Source organism: Phalacrocorax aristotelis, chromosome 9, assembly GCF_949628215.1.
Source record: "Phalacrocorax aristotelis chromosome 9, bGulAri2.1, whole genome shotgun sequence".
Classification (NCBI taxonomy): domain Eukaryota; kingdom Metazoa; phylum Chordata; class Aves; order Suliformes; family Phalacrocoracidae; genus Phalacrocorax; species Phalacrocorax aristotelis.
Genome location: NC_134284.1, coordinates 18,945,490 through 18,962,238, shown reverse-complemented (window position 1 = coordinate 18,962,238; position 16,749 = coordinate 18,945,490). Strand labels below are relative to the sequence as shown.

Sequence of the window (16,749 nt, the reverse complement as noted above, 5' to 3'; positions counted from 1 at the left end):
TTCCTTGTCTTCACAACCTTCTTTGTAGCAGGATGTCTCCACTGTTAGTCCTTGAAGTTCTACTGATTTGTATTCTTTGAGGAGGTTCTTGTCAATGAAGCATTCATTGCTAATACCCTCCTATCTGGCCCAAGCATTATTAAAATTCTCAGGTGTTAGTGTCCACTCCTAAATGTGATCCTTAATTACTAATAATTCCTGTGCTATTCCATTTCATCCAAAAAGAATATAGATATATATATACACATTTGAGGCAACAATTCTGGTGCATCGGCTGGGCATAAATTAAGCACATCCTGTCAACCACAAAAGGCACAGTGGAACCTCCTATCTTTTAGCTTTTGTTCAAGGTATCAACAGGGCAGAGCAGAAGGTTTCTGCAGATGCTGCTGACTCTTTTTAGTCCTTTCCCTGAAATTTTTAATTGGTTTCCATTCCTTGTTCCCCAATGCGTTCGGTAGGCGGGTATGTATTACTAGAAACACACTAAGAAGTCTGCTCAATCATTTTATGAGACTTTGCTTGTTTCCCAAAGCCTGCATCCTCTCAGCATCCCTTCACAGACACAACTGTAGGTCAGCCATGCCTGTGCTTCATCACTGCATCACCTCACCTCGTACAGGCTTTCATAGCTCTCTGTGTGTTGCTGCAGTCTGGGAATCCGGACCCGCATCTCACAGGATTTCCTCCAGGAACAGCGTTCAAGAAATGCACAGGAAGAGTAGTGCCGAGTGGTGAGCAGAGGAAAGCACCCTGGAATGTCCTGTACTCCAAAGAGCTGGAAATCAAGCTGGGACTCAGTACTATTGTGGCTAGGAAGTCCACCTGGCGCAAGCAAATGGTCAGAGGAGAATAATCATCTACTGGCTTAGAGACAGTGATAGCAAATTGCATTTAGTGTCAGTTCCCGAGATCCTCAGTTGATGAGAGGTGAACACAAACTTCACTACCTTTGAGGTCCTGTGGCAACTTAATTTTGCATGTGTAGAATCACAAATAAAGGATGAACTCCTGAAGGCTTTGATGAAATGTATTCAGGAAAGCTGAGGCAGGACTTGAGCTGTTGTCCAGCGATAATTTTGTCATAGTTTTAGAAACTCAGTTTGGCAACACAGTTTGGGAACTTTATAAAAAGAACTTGTTCTCTGTTATAGTTTCCCCCAAAACTCATGATCTTTACTTCTGTGCAGTGTTGGCTGCTGCTTTTCTTCCACCTTCCTTTTAAGAACAAAAATACAGTTGATTTCTGTTTCTGCTGATTACTTGTAAGTTTGACTTCAGCTGCCAAATGGTGAGTACTAATGTTGAGATAACTACAGGCCACATTTTGTGGCATTGTACCTGTACAACAGATAGCTGAGTCTCTGCACCAAACGCCAGAAACAGTTCTTTCTGTATTCAGCCTCTGCAAACACTGCAACGGTACCAGAAATACTGGTTTGTATTGCAATTAATGTACCAGCTGTGTTAGGTTAGGTGTGATTTCAGACCAATATAGCCATATAGCAGAAGACTCCAGTAGAGATGTTTATCCCAGCAACATTTTACTTCCCACTGGCTGGGCTGCTAAAATGAGGCACTGGCAGAAGCTTCCCTTTACCAGTATAAGCTAAGTTTGTGCTTGGGGTGCTAGTACGTTGGTGTAATTACACTGGGAAAGCCTCTCTCATATGGACCTGTTTTAATAAATATATGTAGGACAAACTAGCGTGCATGATACTCTCCTCCCACTGCACTCGTGTATAGAAACACACTTGCTGGTAGCTTGTCAGCTGTATATAATTTTAGCGCTAAGTATACTCATTTTCTTAGAAGCTGCAAGCGTTACTACAATAACATCGTAAAAGTGCGTACATTATTTTACAAAGGAACTATTTCATAAAACCTCTGGATTTTATTGTAAGAAATTCACTGTGGAACAGAAATGCTGTAGATACTTCTGTTTGCTCGCACTTCTGACAAAGCTTCATATCGGTCCTCCTTTTCTCTGATTCAGTTCTGTTTCTGTTGGGTTCTGTCAGCTGGAACAAATGTGAACTTGAAGAATAATTAAATGAAAGGTTGGGAAAATGCTTTGTAAATCTGATTTCATGTTCTCAAGTGAATAAGCAAAAGATAAATCTCCTATCAGTAAGCTGGAGTAAGCTGGGCCTTCATTGCGTGCACTGTTTGTATCTTTAGCTAGCGCTTGGGGTGGGAGAAGGAAGAGGAGCGTATGCTTGTAAAAGCCGTGGGGCAGGGTACGACTGCGCTTGGAGCTGCTGCGAGGCAAGTGCTGTCCTTTTTCACAGAAGCGAGGCACTGTTTGTCAGTGTCATGGCTTTAGCTGGGATAGAGTTAATTTTCTTTACTGCAGCTGGCATAGTGCTGTGCTTTGGACTTAGTATGAAAATAATGTTGATAATACACCAATGTTTTAGTTGTTGCTGGGCAGTGCTTGTACTAGTCAAGGAGATTTTTAGCTTCCCATGCTCTGCCCAGTGCACAAGAAGCCGGGAGGGGAGGGGGCACAACTAAGAGAGCAGATTCAAACTGGCCAAAGGGATATTCCATATCAAATGATGTCATGCCCAGTATGTTACCTGGGGTGAGCTGGCCGGGGGAGGGCAATCGCAGCTCGGAGACCAACAGCGTCGGTTGGTGGGTCGTGAGCGGTTGTATTACTTGTTATTTGGATTTTTGTTTTTTCCACTGCCCGAGGGTTCATCTCTCTCTCTCTCTTTCTCTCTCTCATTATTTTCTTTTTTGTTATATTACTATTATTATTGTTATTACTGTTTTATTTTAATTATTAATTTTTTCTTATCTCAACCCGCAAGTTTTCTTACTTTGGCCCTCCCAATTCTCTCTCCCATCCCACAGGGGTGGCGTGGGGGGAATGAGCGATTGGCTGCGCAGTGTTTAGTTGCTGACTGGGGCTAAACCACAACAGTCCTTTTTGGTGCCCAACATGGGGCACGAAGGGTTTGAGACAATAACAGTTGCTGGGCACAGCATTAATTCATCTGTTCTTAATATTAGTTTGTCCAATCTACACCATGCTGATTGTGAAGGACACGTTAAAAATTGCTGTTGGTTTTTGTAGTTTGCTGTGCGCTGTAGTGATTAGAGATTTTTTGCCTAGGAGATTTTTTATTAAAACACTGGCCTTGATCGTTATCAGCTATTTGGGTCTTGCATGGAAGCCATTACTGTACCTCAGCTACCACCTCATGGAGACAATTAGCAATTATACCTCCTCCTCTGAGAGGTTTTTTATGGAGGAAGTATAGAATGGTACCTTAGCTACCCTCTTCTACAGTGCCCACTCCTTCATTACAACAACTTTTCAGTATCTTGAACATCCTTGGGTAGTTAAGATACATCTGTTGGTTTTGCTTTTGCAGACCATTTAGGTTCTAATGTTAGTAAGAAATTCCCCAAACAGAGGAGCAGAAGCGCTGATTTTATTTCTGATCTTAACAGAGACACTTGTGATTCATATTTACAAGAAGTGAGTAGCGAATACTATGATCAGGACTAGAGGGGCCCTGCCTCCAGCCAGGTGAAGGAAAGGGATAAGCAGGTTTACTGGACTGTGTGGATCCGACGGCCTGGCACATCTGACCCACACGAGTATAAAGCTCTAGTGGACACCGGTGCACAGTGCACCCTAATGCCATCAAGCTATACAGGGGCAGAACCCATCAGCGTTGGTGGAGTGACAGGGGGATCCCAAGAGCTAACTGTATTGGAGGCCAAAGTGAGCCTAACCGGGAATGAGTGGCAAAAGCACCCCATCGTGACTGGCCCCAAGGCTCCGTGCATCCTTGGCATAGACTGTCTCAGGAGAGGGTATTTCAGGGATCCAAAAGGGTACAGGTGGGCTTTTGGTGTAGCTGCCTTGGAGACGGAGGAAATTAAACAGCTCTCTACCTTGCCTGGCCTCTCGAAGGACCCTTCTGTTGTGGGTTGCTGAAGGTCAGAGAACAACAGGTGCCAATTTCCACCACAGCAGTGCACTGGCAGCAATATCGCACCAACTGAGACTCCCTGATTCCCATCCATGAACTCATTCACCAACTGAGGAGCCAAGGAGTCATCAGTAAGACCCACTCACCCTTTAACAGTCCCATATGGCCAGTGCGGAAGTCTAATGGAGAGTGCAGGCTAACAGTAGACTATCGTGGCCTGAACGAAGTCACTCCGCCGTTGAGTGCTGCTGTGCCAGACATGCTAGAACTTCAATATGAGCTGGAGTCAAAGGCAGCCGAGTGGTGTGCCACAACTGATATTGCTAATGTGTTTTTCTCCATCCCTTTGGCAGCAGAGTGCAGGCCAGTTTTCTTTTAGTTGGAGGGGCGTCCAGTACACCTGGAATTGACTGCCCCAGGGGTGGAAACACAGCCCTACCATTTGCCATGGACTGATTCAAAATGCATTGGAACAAGGTGGAGCTCCCGAACACCTACAATACATTGATGACATCATGGTGTGGGGCAATACAGCAGAAGAAGTTTTTGGGAAAGGGAAGAAAATAGTCCAAATCTTTCTGAAAGCTGGTTTTGCCATAAACCAAAGTAAGGTGAAGGGACCTGCACAAGAGATCCAGTTCTTGGGAGTCAAATGGCAAGATGGTCGTCATCAGATCCCAATGGATGGGATCAACAAAATAGCAGCCATGTCTCCACCAACTAGCAAAAAGGAAACAAGCTTTTTTATGCGTTGTGGGGTTTTGGAGAATGCATATTCCAGATTACAGTCTGATTGCAAGACCTTTCTATCAAGGGACCTGGAAAAGGAATGATTTCAAATGGGGCCCTGAGCAATGACAAGCCTTTGAACAAATTAAACAGGAGATAGTTCATGCAGTAGCCCTTGGGCCAGTCCGTGCAGGACAAGATGTAAAGAATGTGCTCTACACCACAGGCGGGGAGAATGGCCCTACCTGGAGCCTCTGGCAGAAAGTGCCAGGGGAGACCCGAGGTCGACCCCTAGGGTTTTGGAGTCATGGATACAGAGGGTCTGAAGCCCGCTATCCTCCAACTGAAAAGAGATATTGGCAGCATATGAAGGGGTTTGAGCTGCTTCAGAAGTGGTTGGTACTGAGGCACAGCTGCTCCTGGCACCCCGACTGCCAGTGCTGGGCTGGATGTTCAAAGGGAGGGTCCCCTCTACACACCATGCAACTGATGCTACATCAGTCGTGTTACCTCAGTACCAGGCAGAGACTCTGGCTGTTCAGGCGGGAATTCAGATACGGCTGTTTCTCTGCCCTGAAGTGGGCATAGCACAAACAACAAAACCAGGCTGGTCTGGCATGGTTAAAAATACAGAAGTGTGGATTCTGCATGTTCTGTATGAGGGAGTGGAGAAGAACACTAGGAACAGGAGTTGTGAAAGAAGAAATGAGCAAACACATATCGTGTTCACAATGTAGTTTTTAATAGTGCCCGAAGGTGTTCAACATGCTTCTGCTCTGTATGAGATTAAGTCCTTTGCTTTGGAGAAAACAGAAGTTTTGAAATGGCAAGACTGGTGGGGGACGCCAGTCATTCTGCATGGGGGAAGAATGGGAACGAGACGGACAGTGTGTGGTGTTAGAGCCTGAGATGTGTCCCACTCTGAGTGTCCGATCACTGATCACAAGGGGCAGCAACCATGTCCACTTCAGTCTTGAAAGGTACCTTGCAAATCAGGACCCTTTCAGAACTGGGAGGCTTTTGGGTACAGCTGCATGTCAAATTATAAGTGCTAATGAGCAAGCTTAGTTGGCAAACTTGCAGCAGACCTCAGGGAAGAAATTTGACTCTGATGTAGAGAGAATAAACATTGACAAGGATGCCGGTCAATGAGGACATTAGAATGGGATATAGACTAGGAATGGGGGCTTAAAGGTGAGGATAAGAAGTGCAGGTCTGCTGGATGGTAAGGCTGGTGAGGTTGGAGGGCAGAAAGTAGAAATATTTAGCAAGGTCATGTGGCATGGGCATAATACTAGCAAGGGAAGATGTTCGCAACAGAGATGGAGATGGTGGGGGGCGGGGGGAAGATGAGCTTTGGAGGGTTGATAAAGAGCCTGTGACCCTTGCTATGCTTGTTTGGCAACGATGGCTTGTGTGAGGTTATCAGGGATTCCAATCTAGAGGAGGATGAGAGATAAAGGAATATAGGGGGATGGCTGAAAATCCTCGTTAAATAAGATACTGCAACATCTACAGTTGGTGTTCTGAAATCTGAGTGGGAAGATTAGACTGTTGTATATTAGCCCACAAGGTTAAACTGCAGCTCTGTACTGTTGGTATTTCAAATTGGCCTTTGGTATGGAAAATACTTTGGTCTTGGTGTACAAACAGTTTTAATCTGTCAGTGTCACAAATCTTTTGCTAAATAAGTTAGTGTTATTCCTGTCTTAGAAATGAGGAAATCTACACCCTAGTAAATTTGGTGGCTTCCTTAAGATTACAGTGAGTTACTTGATGGCCATACATCGGATGTTCTGATGCTGCTGTAGTCTCTAAACCAGCAGTGAATGATCTTTCGGTGGTGCCGTGTTAGACTGTATTCTCCCTTCTTAAACAAGTTGTATTAAGTATTCCAGCAAAGAGTCAAGAAGAAGCTGGGGGACAGTCTTCCCAAGAGGCAAGATACCAGTGTTTACCTCGCTGCTGGTGTTCTACCGCTCTGCAAGTCAGCAGCTGCAGTTGCTGCTGAGCTCAGGGGTGAGTGGGAGACAGCGAGAAGCTGCCTGCACTGCTGCCCCTTGCGGGGTGCCTCAGCGGGGAGCCCTGTGCCAGCACTCTGACCCGGTGTGCAGCCTGTCCCCCTGCTCTCCTAGGCTTCTGCATTGTCTGCTGCTGGCCCCTGCTCTTGATCACGCTGGCTTTTCTGTCTAAATGGCAAATGTCTCACAGCAGTCCTTCACTGTAATCCATAGTATGCACTCTGGGGAAATATTTGTATCTTTATAAAGATATAAAACTCTGCAACTGATCTTATTCTGCCAATATTGATGAGGAAATTTGCTACTGATTTTGAACAGAACTGAGCTGTTCAAAGCTGAACTAGGATGCATACATGAAGTATTCAAGGTGTAATATTCTTTGCATATTACCCTGCATCTCACGGGGCTTTCCCCTTCTCACTTCAGAAATACTTCTCATTAGCTGAATTCTTCTTGGTATTGTGTTCTAAGACACTTGACTTTTACAAGTGATGATAAATGCGATAAATCTCCTTGCTTGCCGATAAAGAGACATGTTGATTCACTCAGAAGAACGTCTGAAGCGTTTGGACTAAATTCAGGTGGGTGGAGTTACGACTTGATAATTTAGTTTGGGTTTGAAACCAAACGGCCATGAGATAAGAGCTGTGTAAACTAAGGGTCTGCTGACTGTTGGAGTGTTAGGGCTGGTGGAGTCACAGGGCAGGGTTGGTTACCAGGGGGTAACAATGATACTTGGCTGCCCAATAGGTATTCTTCCCATTCCTCAATCCAGCTGCTGGCATGTCTTCCTGAAAATATGCAAGAATGTGAAATAACAGTTCACTGGGTAGGGGAGGGAAAGCTATCGGCAAGAGAAGGTCTTGGCGAGTTATGACAGGAATTTCTAGTTTGAGAGAATCAACAAAACGTTTTTCAGCCCTGTACTTGGAGAGCGAGGCAGTTGCCACTCATGTATGAAAATGTGAATTTCGCAAGTGTCAGAGAGATTAAAAGAGGTAACCCATGCTTTGGGAAATGTGTAAGTGCAGATGCCGACATGCAGTAGGATACAGTGGTGAACTGGGTTAGGTGGGATAGTATTGAGTGTGTGGGCCAGCACAGAATTCCTGCAAGGTCCTGAGATAGCTGTCCCAACTTCTTGGAATAAAACTGCTGAAATGCTTTTCTTCTTGTCTTAGGGATAATTTCTGTGTCCAGGGCTGCATTGCAAAGGATCTACCAATATACCTGTATTTCTAACCGGTATTATGTTGTTTATACGTTTCAGCAGCAGGCCTTTCCCATTCTGAAAGGAAAATTAATTTTGAAGTATGCTAAATCTGCAAGGCTTGTTTACCCAGAGCAGAAAATCCTTGATTTTTGTGGATCAGCTACAAAACAATTTCATGTACTTGTTTTGCAGGTGGACAGCCGTACCTTAATTCTGTGCTGCGAATCACTGAAGCTGCTTGAGCTGGGGCACGTTGCATATGGGAGACTGTACGCTTATAACTAGTGTTCTCTCGACTGGGCAACTTCTTTTGTTTTTAAATCAAGTTAGTTCCCTCCAATTAACTTAACTGATGGTGAGGTTTTTTTATTCAAGTTATACTAGTTATGTCAAGGCATGGTAGCAGGGGAGAAAATGCACCGTTCTTCCTAATTAAATCAGGCCTTATTTTAAAGCAAATTTCCTTAGACTAAAGGAAAGTTATTGTAGGTAACTTCCTCGGCAGTTATTGCAGATTTCTGCAACGCGGATCTTCACTACAAACATGAAGAGGGACCCTCAGCAGCGGCCATAGTTTCACGATAGACCGAACCATCATCAGAGACCCCCTCACGTTATCCCCTGCTCGTTGCTATTGCCGGTGTGCCTCCCCTGCCCTGCACGCCTCTCCGTGGGACCTGGCTCCTGCAGACTAGGAGGAGGGATGTGTTTGAAACTGGCTGGCGGGCTCCCTTCACACACACACGGGAGGCTCCGCTCCCAGCCGCGTCTGGTCGATGGGCTCGCGGGTTTTGCGCCCCTCGACAGGGATCGCTTCCCTGCCGGGAGAGGTGCAGGACGGCGCCCCGTGGAGAGGCGCTGACAGGCGCCCCCCCTGCGGGGCTCCGGTGCGCTGGTCTTTGGGTCGCTGGCGCCTGGCTTTGATGGTGCCGTGGTGCTGCGCAGCTCAGCCGGGGCCGGGCCGGCCGGGCCTCCCGCCGCGCCGAGGGCCGGGGAGGCGACTCGCACGGGCGGGAGCGCCGGGGCCGCCGGTGAGCGGCGGCAGCGCTGTCACTTCTCCCCAGGCGCTACCCGCCTTCCCCCCGGCCCGCACCGCCCGCCCGCCCCAGGCAAACGCCGCCGGCCCGGCGCGACCCCGCCGCCGCTGGCCTGCCCCGGAGACGACCCCGCGCCTCGCCGCCGGGCGGGGGCTGGCGGGCCGGGGCGGGCGCCCCCGCGGGAGGAGCGCCGGAGCAGCTAGCGGCGGCGGCAGGGCAGCCCTTGAAGCGGCGGCGGGCTGGGGTCCCCGCGGCCTGCCGTGAGGAGCGCCGCCCGCGCCGCCGCCCTCCCCCACCGCCGGCGGCCCTCCCTTCCGCGGCTTCTCCCGTCTCGGCTGGCCCAGCCCACGTTTTCCCTCTCTCCCCTCCCTCCCTGGTCATGTGTCGCCTTTTTTGTTTGCAGTGGAAACAATTTCTCGCTCTTCGGCTCGCACCGAGGCGGACCGTTGCCCGTCGGGAGCGGGGGGCGGGCGGTGGCCGGGCCCCATGCTGGCGGAGGTGCCCCCGGCGCCGGGACCCCCGCGGCACCCTCGGGGCTCGGGCTGAGGCTGGGGGCGCGCCATGCCCGGCTCCGCCAGATGAAAGTTTGCGCCACAGCCATGAAGGGACAGCGGTGAAACCACCGCCCCCCAACCCCCGCCAGGTAAGTTGTTGTTGTTGTTGCTGCTGCTGCTGTTCGCGGGGGTTGCGCAAGGCGCTGGCGGGCCCGCTCGCGGGGCGGCGCGGCGCGGTCCCGCCCGGCCAGGCTCGGCTCAGCTCCGCTCAGCCCGGCGCGGCCCCGCGCCACAACTTGGCCAGGAGTTGGTGCGCGGCCGCGGCATGCGCGCCACCGCTCCCCGCCGAGCCCGGCTGGCCGCGCCGCGGGGCCGAGGCGCGGGGCCGCCTCCAGCCCAGGGTGGTCCGGCCGGAGGCTTCCGAGAGCCGCTCGGGCGAGGACTTTCGAGCACGCACAGACACACACGCACATATAAAGAAGGGGCCAAGGGGTCGCGGCGGGGACGCGGGGAGGGCGCGGGCAGCGGTCGCCTTCCCGGGGCGGCGCGGCGGGGCCGGCCGGGGCCGGTGACATCTGGCCGGCATTGGAGGTATGCGCGCCGTCGGCCGCCTCGCCCGCCCAGCCGGAGCAGTCCCAGTCTCCTAGCAACGCCATTGATTGGCTGCGGCGGCGGCCAATGGGCGCCCGCCCCCCCCCCCCCCCCCCCCCCCCCCCCGTGCGGCAAGTACGGTGGGAGCGCTGCCGCGCGGGGGGGCTGTCCCGCTGCCCCCTCCCTCCCGGCCTGCCCCCTCACACCTCCCCCCCCCCTCCCCCCCCCGACTCCGCCGTACCGGGGCTGAGGCGGGCGGGCGGGCGCGGAGCGGGGTTTCTCGGGCAGTCGGCCCCGTGGGGCTCCGGCAGAGCACCCACCCGCGATTGGCAGCGGATTACAAATGTTCGCCCAACTGCGGGCTCTCATGTGACCGGCGCTCCTTTGTCTGGCGGCGGGGCGCCGCGGCAGCCGCCACGGGCCTCGTTAACAACACCCCCCGCCCGCACCCCACGGGGGCGGCTGCGGCCGGGCCCCGCCACCGGGGGGGCGGCACGGGCACCCCGCCCGCCCTCCCGCCGGGCGCCGCTCTCCGCTCTCCGCCCGGGCTGCGCCGGGCCTCCCCGCAGAGCCCGCGGCTGGTGCGGGGGGCTCTGCCGCCCGGTGACCCCCGGCGCCCGCGCGGACCTGCCTGGAGAGAGGACGGAAGAGGGAGCGAAAGGAGGGGGGAAAGAAAGGGGGTGGCATACGGCCCTTTGGGAGGATACTGGCAAATAAGCAAATTAAACAGAAAGAGAGCAGCGTGTTGTCATAGCAACAGCGCAATTAAATTACTTTACTGTCAGCCATCATATAATTTTCCTGTTTAGAAGCTCATGGGACGTAACTTCCATTTGGAGTCAAAGTTGAGTGCGCGGCGTAGGTAGGCGATGCCGGTGCCCCCAATGCCGGCGATACTCGTGTTTACCTTCTGGCCGTGCTGGACGCTGCGCTGAAAGCTAGGAAGTGGGACCCATGTGAGTTTGGCCTCCCGGTGTTTGTATCTGCCTCCGTATTTTTTCCTCTTCCAGATACTTGTGTAAAACTGCACATGTTCACCCAGCTTGTTGGGTGATGGTGTGTATTAACAGGCCTCTGTGCACAGAAGTTCTGTATGTTTGTTTTTTAGTAATGGCTGCTTTGGTGTAAAGTAGTTACAGAAGGAGCTGAGAAACTTCTGGGTTTGCCCTTCTGTAAAAGCCAAGCTAAAGCCTGTCATTTCTCTTTCCCAGAATGGCTGTCTTGCTCTTCCCCCCCACCCCCTGTAGATAGGTAGTTCATTCTGTTGTTACCTGTAGGTTTTTTGCCCTTCATTTACAATACCAAGTGTGTGACTGTGTGACTTCAGGGAACTGCTGAGGATATGTTTTAGGTAACGGGAGTAATTTTGCTCTTGTTCAATGTTTGTGCAGGAAGTTTTGTCATTTTTAAATCCATTATTAACTCTTTCCAGTTTTTATTTTGCTGCTGTTCACATCTCCAGACCTAAATCCTGGCAGTCTTAATGTATGGAGAAGCTAAGGGAGCCTGTCTGCTGCTTCTGAAGTAGAGTTATTGGGCTCCTGTCTGGAGATGCCCAACCCCACCCAGCTTCTGGAGGGCTCAGGTCCTCCCAGATATTACTGCTCATTGCTACCCTGTGGGGCCTGCTGGTGCAGTACCCTCGGCAGCCCATCCCACCTCTTCCGGGCTGCTGTTGAGCATCACAGCAGTCCTTCTGGCTCTGTTTTTTACCATATTTGAAATACAGTTCAGCTTATGTCAAAATCGTCTCTGTTTACATACATTTTTAAAATGTTCTATTCCTCTGGTGCTTGTTTCCCTGTGTTTTGGCCCTGGTCCCAAAACTACCGTGCGTTGCTCTCCCTCCTCCCTTCTCCCACCCTTGCTGGTTTTGAAGTTCTGCTGTCGTTTCTAAGTTTTGTTGCAACTGTGACTGTAGTCAGATCAGATGCTTGTCTGCCTCAGCCTTTAGCCAGAGTGGCTTTAATCATGGTGCTCTTGTATTGTCCTCAAAAGTAAACAGCTGAACTTAATCTGAAGCAACTGGCCTTAAGCCCCTCTATATTTTTATTTTTTTTTTAGTTTACGTGCTTATTACAGTGATACAACCAGAGTATTCAATTATTTGATACACATATTCATTGCTAAAGGGTCATGTCATGTTAGGATTTCCCACGTGGGGCTTCATGCACATGCAGAATCGACGTGTGTCAGGATTATCATTTTATTCCATTGACTGAAATTTCTTCCCGTCCTGACTTTTGATTATTTTGCTTAACAGTTGTGAAAGAGTTATGTGAGTCTGTAATTTTTAATACAGATGGCAAAAGGCTGAGTGACCAGTTAGGGAAAAGCTGTCAAAATGTTATGCAGTATCTTTCTATGAACTAACTTTTCGCTCGTTTCTTTCTCTCCTTCCTTTGGATTTGCTCTCCCAGGAGTTGCTATCTAAATGGGTCCAGTCATGCCTCCCAGTAAGAAGCCGGAGGGCACAGGAATTAGTGTTCCCAGCGGATTGAGCCAACGTTACCAAGATAGCGATTTATCAAAGGCACTTCACGATGACGAGGACCTAGATTTCTCTTTGCCTGCCATCAGATTAGATAAAGGGGCCATGGAAGATGAAGAACTAACTAATTTGAACTGGTTACATGAGAGCAAGAACTTACTGAAAAGCTTTGGGGACTCAGTGTTAAGGAGCGTTAGCCCTGTTCAGGACATTGGTGATGACACACCGCCGTCTCCTGCCCACTCTGACATGCCCTACGATGCCAAGCAGAACCCCAACTGCAAACCTCCTTATTCCTTTAGCTGCCTCATATTTATGGCCATTGAGGACTCGCCAACCAAAAGACTGCCTGTAAAGGATATATACAACTGGATCTTGGAACACTTTCCGTATTTTGCGAATGCACCCACTGGATGGAAAAATTCTGTGAGACATAATCTATCCTTGAATAAGTGTTTTAAGAAAGTGGACAAAGACAGAAGTCAGGTAAGTTTGGAACTATGGAAACCTGTCTGGTTCTGAAAATATTAACCTGCTAATCCCAGAACATGTCCATAACAGTGAAACGCAGAATATCCAGCGCTGTCGCTGGTAACATAGTTCATTAAATTCAGACAGCCAACGTTTCTTTAGCATGGCTCATTCTGATTTTATTAAATTCATTGTCTAGACATCTGAGAGAAAGTACTCGGGGGGTGTGTGCGTGTGTTTTTGCTTTTCCCCCCAGCTGGTGTCTTCATGCATAGTAGTTAAATACTGTTTTTAGTTATCATGCTGTGGTAATGGTTTCCAGCTATACTAGATGAATGTAATCATGTTATAAATAGGCTGCTTGCTGTTCTTGGCTTATACAAATGTATAGTGAAAGGGTATGCCTTATGTAAGAGTCCATCGCTTATTCCCTGGTCTGTGTTGTAATCTGAAAAAACTTCTCTTTCTTTTAAACAAACAGAAGTAGTTCTGAATTTCCATTTCAACCTGGTTTTATCGAAACTCTTCAAAGGGAGGAGGTGGATCTGGCAACAAAAGTGAAAGTTACCATTCACCGAAATTTCAGCTGTTCTCTCCTTGGGTTCATGTAGCTTTGTGACTGGTGTGGTGGCAGAAGCCTGGGGAGCACATTTTTGCCTTCAGATCTGTGTTGTTGTCGGCCAGTTTCATTGCTGAATGCTCAGTGGTGTCTGCAGGAAGAGGCTGTGTGGGGGAATGGGGAAGCGAGCCAAGCAGCGGAGGTAGTCCTTCGCATAGCCTTCCACCGTGTCGGTGTGCCTGGGAGCAGATATCAGTTTCTGAAGGGGACAGTCTCCAGAAGCAGTGGTCAGGCAAATTACAATTATACCGATAAAAATACCAGTTTGCAGAATAATTTCACAGGCCTTCTCACAGGTTAGTGAAATAAATAGGTAAAATCACATCACTGGCCATCTTTCTCTAAAATTGGCTGAAGATTAGAAAGTGGACGCTTTCTCCCGGCAGAAACAATAGGTGCACTCAGCGTCAGTATTTCAGTGAAGTAAATGCTGTGGTTGTCTTTTAACTGGTTACCCTGAAACTAGACTTCTGTTGGTGGTGCTGTTCTCCCTATTTTGCATGTCATTTAACTTTAAGTGCTGTGGAATAGAAGCTCAAGTAACTCTGGAGGAAGAGTCATACATTACCCTAAACTAGCAACTTTTCACTTTAGATTACCTAACTCTCTTTTCTCTGGAGCTTTCGTTTTTTAAACGATTGGCTCTCTTACCTTCCCCTGCCACCCCATTAAATGTCATTCCCCAGAATCCACTGTCCACATATTGGCGGTCACACACTATATGTTGGTATTTTTATAAACTAGTTGCTGTGAACAATCGTGTATGAGATTAAAAAACCTGTTCCTGAACTGGATCTTGTTTTGTGTAAACCAGAGTCTTAAATTCTTGTTTGGAAGTGAGACTATAATAACAAGTGCCACACCAGACTTTTATGATCCCGTCCCAGACCATAAGAAACCTTCACACAATACACTTTAAAAAACCCCCAAAATATAGTAACTGGCAAGGCACGTGTTTAACACTGCCACTTCTGTTTTGGTCTATCCCTCTTCCTCTGTTTACAAGTTGACTATTTAGATTACAGTTTCCTTTCTATGAGGAACTTGTCTTCATGTCTATCTGTCAAATATCCGGCAGTCTGCGGAGCTGTATGAACAATACCACGACGTGCTGCTTCTCCACAGGGAAGTGGCGGAGCACAATGCATGACTAGTCACCTACGTCTTGGATTTGTGATTAGAGCCATGGTTACATAGCTAGACAGCAAGGTGTGGTGGGAGGCCTTGCCTATATGAATAACTAGGTGGGGTTTTATTCATTCCTGGAAAATCCCAGATTATGAAAGAATTTCTTCCATCTCCTGGGGATGCTAATAACTGCAGGTAGCCAGCATCAAGGTGAATGAGACAAGAGTCTCAAACATAAAATGCACCAAGGCAGGTCGTTTAAATCCCTTGCTGGGTTTTTCTCGTGTCCTGGCCAAGGGACAAGGCAGACAGAGTCCCGAGCAGAACTGGCACTTGGTCAGAGTTGCTGAATCAGGTGCTTGACAGCTAATTGTAGACTTGGAAAGCAGTAAACTTCAGCTGCTGGCTTTGAAAGTACCTTCGTGTGTGTGTGCACACGCACACTCAGGGTTGATTTGAGTACCTTGCAGCCAGCATTTCTGCTGTTCAGAAGGAAGGTGTTCATCGAACAGGTTCTCTGGTTTTAGGCTGGGGCTTGGGGGGGGACGGGACTGGCCTCTATATGGAATCGTTTTATGCCACTTCTTTCCCTTTGCAGCCAGATTCTGCAAATTGCAGGTTTGGAGTCTGCCTGTCTTACTGTTCTTTATGGGGGGAAAAAGAACGTTTAGCAAATGGCATGTTATAAAATGCTGACAAGATAGGCTCTGAAACATGTACAGTATGGGAGGAAGGAGTTAACCAGTGCTGGGAACTGCAGGCATTTGCCAGTTGATGTGCGTTGAGACATTGTGAAAAGCTAGAAGCTTTTCCTCTCATAGTTGTGCTTTCCAGTGTTTGTGTAGCCTTTCAGTAATCATTTTTCTAAAAAAAAGTTCTGCTGAACACTTAATTCTTTTTTGAATTCCCACTGCATAGTAGTTTCCTCAATCTTGCATTCCACTAATTTATATTCATGGGGCTAAATATGTATTTAATAGTGTACAGCTTTTTCTGCCTGCGTATGAATGCTTGCATTTCCTGATGTGAGATCCTTGTAATTAACGGGGGAAAAAAAGACTTAGAGGCTGTATCACTTGAGTTTTTAACTTGCCCTGTCCTGGTGCTTTTAGGTCTGGTGTGGAATGCCAGGAAAAGACATTTTTCTTCTCGGATTTGTTTATGTGCTGCTGCTGTTCCACTTCAGCTGCAATGCCATCAGGCTTACCTGGCAAGCCGACAGAGTGACTATTCACGTAACTTTGCGATGAGGCTGATCTCCTGGGTTGAGACAGAGAGCCAGGGTGAGGAAGGGAAAATGCTGAGCCCTTGATTGTACAAACCTCTTTACATTGAGCTCAGCAGTTTAATAATAGTTGGCCAGAGTATGAAGTATCACATGATGGGGAGTAGACGAGGAGTTCCCTGGCTTTGTTTATACTGCTGGACCTGTGAATTCAGTCATTCAGATTAATCCTATTGTGAACGTAGAGATCTAAATGTCCTCCAGTGTGTGTCCCATTTAGTACAGCCCGTTAGCCCGTGACTTCTCTGACTTCCCTACCATCTGGTCCTTGGCTATAGAGAGGAATTTTTCTTGTATATGTATCTCCATAGCAACGAGTTTGCAGTTGATATGGAAAGTAAGCAGTTGCCCTAGCAACGGAGTTACTGATGTGGCAGCTTCTCTGCTTGCAGGGAAAGGGCTAAGCTAGTTCAGACGCATTATGTAGGTTTGCTGTAATTATAGCTGCGCCCACTAGTGCTGCTCTAGCTAAGGGTCTGTTGGAAAAATTTTGTTATAAGCCCTATTTTTTCCCCTTGAAGATGTGTTTTATTTGCGTAGGGATTCTTGCTTTGAACAAAGGCTGGTAGGGTTGTATTTTCAGGGCATGTGATGCCTCTGTGCCTTTTATGAATGCAAACTTTCCTGATGATTATTATCAAATGAGTGGGTGAGGGGAAAGGATGTTTGACCTTGTTGGCTTCTCTGTAATTTTTTTGTCTCAGTGAACAGCCCATG

The 16,749-nt window shown here is 48.5% G+C and overlaps 1 protein-coding gene across 7 annotated transcripts in view; it reads left to right on the top strand.

The window, feature by feature from the left end:
- Positions 1-16,749, top strand: part of FOXN3 (forkhead box N3) — a 219,328-nt gene that overhangs the window by 69,734 nt on the left and 132,845 nt on the right. For 3 of the 7 annotated variants that reach the window (XM_075103694.1, XM_075103692.1, XM_075103689.1), the window contains exons 1-2: positions 9,330-9,596; positions 12,459-13,015. In XM_075103694.1, coding sequence (XP_074959795.1) covers positions 12,473-13,015 — 543 coding nt within the window. In that variant the 5' untranslated portion in view covers positions 9,330-9,596; positions 12,459-12,472. Of the gene's footprint in view, positions 1-9,329; positions 9,597-10,569; positions 10,995-12,458; positions 13,016-16,749 lie in introns of those variants that run through there. The other 4 variants (XM_075103695.1, XM_075103690.1, XM_075103696.1 and 1 more) reach the window with 2 other exon arrangements.